Here is an 8,505-nt window from a genome sequence, read left to right as displayed (position 1 = left end):
CCATCTGTCCCTCCCTCCATCCATCCATCCATCCATTTGTCCATCCATCCATCTCCATCCATCAACCCACCCAGCAGATATTGATTAGTGCTTATGTCATGCTGAGCATTCATTCTGCAGCATCTAAAAGATATATTTTTAAAAAATAATTAAGAACACAGAACAACTTATTTGGTGCACTGGAGACATTGTGGAGTTATGGAAGACCTAGGGATTTATGGGGAACACTCTAGACTTTTCTCTGCCACTGATTCCCAGGGCAAGTTGCCCTGCCTCCCAGGGTTTTGCCTCCAACATGGGAACATCCATCCTACCTTCTCTGCTTTTATGTGAAAATTGGTAGAGATGCTTCTGGTGAAAGTTCTTGGAGAATATAAGGCAGGGATAAGATCCCTGACACTGTTTTTGATCCTTCACCTCTTATAGTTAATCTGGAGCTCTGGCCACATGGGAAGCCCCTCCATAAAGTTAATAACCAATAAATATAATATTTGAGCCTCTGCTGGGTGCTGGGTACTATGATAAGCTTCAGAGACAGAGACAAAGATACAATCTCTGTCATCAGAGTCTCACTCTCTGCTGAGAAGCATTCATGGGACTGGAACAGAGGAAGGACCCAAATGCTACCAGGGGCACTTACATTATCCAGAGCATCAGGGGAGGCTGCCTGGAGGAGGTGTTGTGAAGGATCCATACTGATTACAACTCTAGCTTCTCAAATCTCAGTTGTGCACCTGTGCCCGGCCCAGGGGAGACTTGGAACATTGTCTCTGATGCTCTTGGGAGGCTGGGTCCGTCCCAGCGGCTCCTCTGCTGCTCATCCTCCACCTTCCCCCTCCCCCAGGATCCTCAAGGAGCAAGAAGACACAGTGAGGGAAGACACCATTCAGGTTGACCGCCCTGCCAAGAAGAAAGCCTGCTGTGGCTGACATGGGCCTCCTCAGGACACCTGAGGCCATGGGGCCGCCCTGCCTCCTGCACAGGGGCTCCTGCCCGGATGCCCACCAAGTCCCGCTGGACCTTAGTCTCCATCGGCAGTGGGCCCCCCACCACTGTGGAAGGAAGGTGCAACCCCGAGGAGAGCTGCTCTCTGGACGTCTCGGGGTCTTTCCCTCTCTTTTCTGTCTGAACCCAGGTGTCACTTCCATTCTTCTTTCTCCCCCAGCTTGGTTTCCTGGGGAAACAGACAGATGGGCTTTTCCAGAAAAGCCACCCTGTGCCTTCTCCACCACCCTTCTCCCCACCCTGCCCTTAGGAGCCTGGCACTGAGGTTGCCATGGCAACTGTGCAGGGCAGACTGGCAGCTTCCTGTAGGTCAAAGACATGGGACTGGGCAATGCTGGGCGATCAGTCCAGCCTCGGAGCCTGTTCTCTGGATGCCAGTGGACACCCTTGGCATGTGCTTCATTGGTCTTGAGGTGCCCATGGGTGCTGAGTCCATCAAACTGAGATACCTGCTTCCTGTTCCACCCTCACCCTGGGGGGACCTGCACCTTCCCCAACTTCAGGGCCCCTCCTTTCTCAGCAGCTGCCTGGCCTCTGTGTTTATCCCTGTGGGTTCTTTGGAGCTGCGCCTTACAAAAGCCACAGCCTTCCTCCCCACCGCCCACCTGCTCCCCCGACTCCACAGGGTGGACAGTGGGTGATAAATGTACGCTGGGGTCAGGGAGTGGGCTGACCAACTGCTTAACTTTGGCGAGGAGATGAAAAGAAAACCTGGGCAACAAGACCAGCTGCTGCTAAACAGAGCGACCATGTCCGAGGGTATCAGTAAGGTACATAGAGCCGTGTAAAGCCAGTTTCTGAGTGTTTCTCAAAATAGCTCTTCAAGAATTGTACCTGATGATTACTGGGGTAGATTGACAGGCAGGCAGGGAGACCCAACTCGGGTCTGTAGTTACTGACTTCATTTTATTTTACTTTTCTAGAAAGCTATATTTTTTCAAGTGTGGCTGTGATGTTGACATTTGGGGGGTTCTGAGCAGTGAGCAAAGGGTAGCTGCCGGCTTCGGCACCCCTGTGACAGCCCCTGGACAGGACACTTGGACGAAGGACACTGATCTGGGCTGGCGTGTGGTCCGGTCCTCTGGGTTCTGAAGTCCCAGCCCTTGGCAGCGCTCCAGCATCACTGACTAGCATCTGAGGCTGGCAAGGGCACTCTCGCCCTGACTGGAAGCTTGGAAGCAAAGATCATAAACATCACTGCCGCTGACCATTCTAGGGCTAGACCCTGGCCCCACGTAGGAAAGTGGGTGATGTCCACATGTCCACATGCAGGAAGGGAGGGGACAGAAAGAGTCTGCAAGCCACCAAGAAGATGATTCAAGAAAGCTGCACACAGCCAGCTGGGCAGGGTAGGGGGCAGTCACTGGCCAAGAGCTCCCAAGGGTGTGCCTATGGCCTCCTGCCCAGATCGGCCAGAGGGTCAGAGACCACAAGCCACAGGCAAGTGCCAGCTTCCTTTGTTCAGGCTTTCTCCCTTATCCGCCCCCCCTCCCCCGGAGGGTGGGTGACAAGGGCCAGCACTGAGTGCCAGGAGGCACCCAGGATCTTGGGCAGTCCAGCTCCCTCCTGGGCCCCCGTGGCATCAGTAATGTACGGGTTTTGGGGGGCTCTTCCTGCTCAGAGGGCTTGTGTTCCTCATCTGATGGGCTCTGGCCCCCAGCCCCAGTGTGGAGGGACTCACAGGAGGTCCTTGCCTTAGAGAGGGGGCTGCCAGTGTCTCACTAGTGAGATGCTCACCAGCAGTGTCTGCATGTGTGTGTGTCTGTGTGTCTGTGTGTGCGCATTTATCCACAGCCCCTCATCCCTAGCTTGGGTTTCGAGTAGGATGGGATGACCCTAGTGCCTGGCCTTTCAGCTCGTGGAGTGAATCCTCACCAGTCCTCAAGGATCCAGGCAGAGAGAGGGGCAGGAAGGTGGTCAGGCCTCTGCGGCTCCCTTCTCCACGCCCACCTGAGAAAACATGATGTACGGGGACTTTGTAGAGACTCTGGGAACGTCCGTGCCCCCGGATCTCAGTTGCCCCTTCCCTGCTATTCCTTTAAAGCCACACTGTTGGACACCAGCCCGGCCCAGAGCCGAGCACAGGGCATCAGCAAAGCCTCCCAGCTCTAGCCCCTTGCGGCAGGAATAACCCTGAGCAAGTCACTTAAGCAGGTTTCCTGTGTCTGTGGACAGGAGGTTTCCACGTGGACCTCTGGGAACACTTTGGGTACCCTGGGAGGCAGTGCATGTGAAGTGACTGGAACACTTAGGTGCTGACAAGTAGGGGCTATTGTCATTCTCAGGGCTGAGCTTCTGCCCAGAACACTTGCCTCGCTTCGGTTTCAGATTCAGCACCAGCCAACACTACTAAGCATCTTCCCGTCACTGGACGCCTCCCAGACACCACCTTGTCTTTGTTTCTGCTTGTCCGGCTCTTTGCTCGACTCTGAGCTTGTGTCTGGTGTGACCTCCCGGCCCTGCCCGTCTTTGTCCTGTGGGCTTCCTGGTTTTCCACTCAGACGGCGTCCCGCCACCTTCCCTCTCTGCCATGGTGCTCCCAGTGCTTACCCAGGGATGCCCTGTGCTTGTCACCATCCCTGGCCCCGCGCTGGCCGCTCCCATTCTGACTGCTTGGGCCTCTCCCGGGTCTGCTGCTGCCTCTGGCCACGAACTCTGGCACCAAACCAACACCCTGGTGGCTTTGCTCCTTGTCCAGCACTCATTTCCCCTTTGGGGTCTCTTCAGTTCCTCCTGGCTCTCTCCCACCTCTCCTCTGCCCTGTACGGCTCTTTCCCCAGTGTTCATACCTCTGCCCGATCTTGGACGCCCCTCCACCCTCCCCTCGCCCAGGTCTGCTCCAGGCCACACCTCCATCATAGACGGCTCAACCCTTTGTTTCTGTCACTAGCAGGCCCTACTCCAAAGGATCTTAAACCAGTTTCAGCTAAGGTGTTCATGCCAGTGGTGTTCAGGGCCATATTTGTATTTTAACAGAGAACTCTAAGAAAGGCATACTTTAACCCGAAGGAGTAAATCCCTAGTGGTAGACTATTAAGCCCCATAATGGGTTATGGGGTCAAATATTTAAGACAGAGCTGCTTCTCCTATACTCCTCCTAAAGATCACAGTTCTTCATGTACTTTCGGGCTCTAAGTTCCTGAATGCTTATAGTTGTTTTGTCTTCCTGACGGTTTGACCTGCTATCATCATAAAACGTGCTTCTTTGTCTTTGATCACAGTTTTTGCCTTAGAGACTGTTTTGTCTGATGTTAGTGTGGCCACTCCGGCCCTTTTGGTTGATACATCTCCTGAATGGCATATCTTCTCTGTCCTTTTACCTTCAACCTATTTGTGTCCTTGAATCTAAAGTGGGTCTCTCGTAGACAGCATGTAGATGGAGTCCTGTTTTCTTTTCTTCCAATCTCTGCCTTTTAATTGGAGTGTTTAATCTGTTTATATTTAATGTGATGGGTAAAGTATGATTTATGTCAGCCACTTTGCTATTTCTGTATTTCACGTGTCTTTTTTGTTCCTATATTTCTCCACTACGGCCTTCTTTTGTGTTAGTTATTTTCTAGTGTACCACTGTAATTCTCTCGTAATTTTATTGACAAAGTGTAATTTATTTGTTTTCTTGGTGGTTGCCCCGACGGTCACCATTAATATCTCAGTTTGTTACAGTTTGGATTAATAATGACTTAATCCCAATCGTATAAAACATTTATTCCTATATAATTCCATTCCACCCTCCTTTTTGTTGTTATTATTATAAATTACATCTTTATACATTGTATGCCCGTCAACATGGATTTTTATTTATTGTTTTATGCAGTTGCCTTTTAAGTCCGAAAAAAGGAGTTACAAATGAAAAGTGTGTTTATATCGTCTTTACTGCTGTCATTCCTTTCACCAGTGCTTGTTATTTCTTCATGTTGATTGAAGTTGCTATTTAGTGCCCTTTATTTCTGCGGTAGTTCTTGTAGGGCAAGTGTGCTAGAGACATATTCTCAATTTTGTTTATCCAGAAATGTCTGATTTATCCTTCACTTTTAAAAGATGGTTTGGCCAGATATAGAACCTTTGCTCGGCTGGCGGGGTTTCTTCCCCACCAGAACTTTGACAGTACCATCCCGCTGTCCCTGGCCACCATGTTTCTGATGAGAGGCCAGCTGTTCATCTTATTAAGGATCATTTGCATGTGATGAGTTGCTTCTTCCTTGCTGCTTTCAAAGCTCTTTGTCTTTCAATAGTTTGATTCTTATGGGTCTAGCAATAGACCCCTTTGAGTTTATCCTACTTGCAGTTGGGCTGGGTTTCTTGAATGTAGAAATCAATGGCTTTCAGCAAATTTGGGGAGTTTGGGGTTATTATTTCTTTAAGTAGTCTTTCTGCCCCTCTACCCCTCTGCCTTCCTTCTAGGACCCTGTTATACATATATTGGCATGCTTAATGGTATCTCACAGGTTTCTGAGGCTCTGTTCATTTTTCTTTATTTTTTTAAAGTTGTGTTCCTAGGACTGGATAATCTCAATTGCCTTTTCTTCAAGCCCACTAATTCTTTCTTCTGCCTGTTCAGATATGCTATCAGGACCCTCTAGTGAATTTTTCACTGTACTTTTAGTGAATTTTATTATTGTCCTCATCAACTTCACTTCTGTTTGCTTCTTCTTTTATAATTTATGTCTCTTTATTGATACTCTCTATTTGGTGAGGTATTATTCTCATGCTTCCCTTTAGTTATTTAGACATGGTTTCCTGTAGGTCTTTGAACATATTTTAGATAGCTGGTTTACAGTTTCAAAGACATCACAGTGGTAGCCATCTGCCCTGTGCACAGATCGAGCTCTGCTTGCCATCTCCTGCTGCCTTCCTTGCACTTCACCCAACATAACCAGGACTCTGGTCTCATTCCTTAGCCCCACCCTGAACCTCCTGCACAGGGTCTTTTTTCTCTTCTGGATTGGAGGAGGACCTTAACATCAGAAGTTGTTTGGATCTGAGAAGCCCTCCCCTCCACCTGGAGCTTCTGGCCACCCTGCTGGACATGAGCTGCTCAAGGACGTGTCCAGTTCCTTGGGGAAGTGAAGAGAGACCAGGGATTCTCAGATAGTTGTCCCCTTCCTGCCAGGAATCCAGACATTCCACAAAGCTTCACTCACAAGGGACAGGTGTGGGAAGACTGCAAATCAGAAGCTTATTTAAAAAGTAGTTTAATAACTTCAAAATTGTGAAATCATAGTACATAAGCATACAAAACCCAAGACGTAAGCGGCCTGTTGCTGACAGTCCCCAGGTGTCCTGCCATCTTGCCTTCCCATAGTCTGGGGAACAGAAAGTGGTTCTTCAAATTCCAACCAACTCAGCCAAAATGCATAGTTATGAGCTATTCCCTCTCTCCTCATCCTGGGGTGTGTGTTGGGGAGGAAATGGTGATGTTGGCAGGATATGGGAGCTTTCTAAACCTCCCCACTTCCTATTAATGTTTCTATTAATAGACATACTGATCCTCAGCCGTGGCAATAACAAAGAACATCATAACTCCACCCTTCACACAATGCAGGGCAGCCACTTAATCTAAGTGTCCTACATAGGAAGAACCTCCTGGAAGTGATGGGGTTTGGGAAGCCATATGGTGCTCGGCAGAGGACCTAAAGTCAAGGTGGAAACTGAGCAGTGTTGGAATAGGCTGGGCTGCTTACCATCCCTGGGCAGGACTGTGTCAGGGTCAAGGACTGGCCCCCTCAGGGGGCTGGACTTCATCAGGGCTTTGGCACTGATTCAGAAGTGGTCCTTGCAGGTTCTTGTCACAGCACCAGGAAAGTCCACTGCCCAAAGTATAAGGACTCCTAGGACCAGTGAGGCCTGTGCAGTTATAATGAATTATGACTGGATCCATCTGACCTATAACAATAAATGATATATGTAAAAACAGTGCACTGCTAATCACAAATGCCCAAAGAACATGGACAGAGAGAATGGAATCTCTTTTGACTCAAAAAGAATTAAAACGTGGTACTCAAGGGGACTCATAATGAGTTTGGATCATGTGACTGTGGAACTGGGTACATGGAGCATGAGGTCAAGGGCAGAAGATGGAGGTGCTGGTGCAACATTTGGCCAAGGGTTGCCAGGCTGCTCTGTAAAATTACTGAGTGGTGTTTATTTATACAGAGTAAGGGCACAAACATCCATCTCTGTGGCCTCATGTTGGGTACACTGGCCAGCAGCTTTTGCCTAAAGACCCAGCTGAGAGCACAGCATCACGAGCACCTGGTGGGCACTCGGCTGGTCACCTAGACCCTTGTGGCCTGGAAGACCCATGGGGTGTGCCTGCTGGTTCCAATGAGGAGCTGCTTCCAGCTTTAAAACAAAGTGTCCAGGAGCGTTCCAGCTGCCGAGGTCTGATTGCCTTTCAGACTCTGTGCGGCCCATCAGAGCGTCCCTCTCATTGCCCTGAGCTGCCCCGGCTCCCGCTGGTAGTCATCCATGACCCACAGGCAGCTTGACAGCTCAATTTGACTTGGGCTTCGTGCCTCTGAGCATTAAAAGATGCTTCCCTGCTGGCTCTCTTCTTTCCTTGTGTGGAACCAGCCACCTTCACCCAAGTGGTCCCCTCCCAAATACTTTCTCTAAAGACCTGTGTAGAGTGCGGACCTGCAGATGTGTGTGTGGCCATGGGCAGAATCTGGACCCACTTGCTGCCCTGAGCCCCAGCTTCCCAGGCTGTAAAAGAGTTCTCTCTGCCCAGCTACACTCACTGGGCATGGATGGGGCAAAAGAGAACTCTTGGGGACAGTGCTTAGTCAACCAAAAAGTTCCAGGCAAATGTTATTAATTATTACCTCTGTTTATCGTGAAGAGATCAGAACAAAACAAAATAGGAAAGAGAGAAATCTCACATGCCTGGGTAACTGGGAGAAGCTGGGGTCTCGGGTAAGAGCATTTCCTGTGTCTCTGGGCAAATAGAAAAAGGAAACCCTGCGTTTCTCCAAGCTGGAGATTCTGTCTAAGACCAGAATGCTCTGTGTCTTCCGGCCCTCCGTGGAAGGTGGACGGGAGGCGGAATCCAGACTCCAGGCTCCGCCCACCATACTGTCTGCAGGGCTCAGCCTCAGTCCCTTTTGTATTTACTAGAAACTGGCATGCAACAGACACTGGTTGGGTGGATGGGTGGATTTAAGATTTTAGATATTAATACCACACTCCAGATAGAACCATCTGCACCGGCATGGTTTATACAACACTTGCACTCTGTGATGAGGCCCAAGTTCTGGCCTTGGAGGGTAGGGAAGGATGGCCGCATGTACTGCTGTGGATGTGCTGATCAATGCTTCAGGATTGTACATTTGAAGAGGGTTAAAATTGTAAATGTACACTATGTATATTTTCCTGCGACACATTTTTTGAACAACCTCTTTCACAAACGCTTATGTTCCATGAATGGGTGAAATCTTGGTTCTCTCCAGTGCCAACCACCACGGCTCTAAGACACACGATGTTTGTCTCAGGCTGTGTCGG

General features: G+C 49.5%; 1 protein-coding gene across 1 annotated transcript in view; it reads left to right on the top strand.

Annotated features, from left to right (window-relative positions):
- Nucleotides 1-6,902, top strand: part of CRACR2A (calcium release activated channel regulator 2A) — a 119,166-nt gene extending 112,264 nt beyond the window's left edge. Inside the window, exon 18 of the mRNA XM_040233744.1 lies at nucleotides 845-6,902. Within this exon, the coding sequence (XP_040089678.1) occupies nucleotides 845-929 (85 nt within the window). The 3' untranslated portion in view covers nucleotides 930-6,902. The remainder of the gene's footprint in view (nucleotides 1-844) is intronic.
- The last annotated feature ends 1,603 nt before the right edge of the window (nucleotides 6,903-8,505 follow it).

This window comes from Oryx dammah, unplaced genomic scaffold, assembly GCF_014754425.2.
Source record: "Oryx dammah isolate SB20612 unplaced genomic scaffold, SCBI_Odam_1.1 HiC_scaffold_29, whole genome shotgun sequence".
Classification (NCBI taxonomy): Eukaryota; Metazoa; Chordata; class Mammalia; order Artiodactyla; family Bovidae; genus Oryx; species Oryx dammah.
The sequence above is the reverse complement of the archived record's forward strand: the minus strand, read 5'-3'. Positions and strand labels throughout refer to the sequence as shown.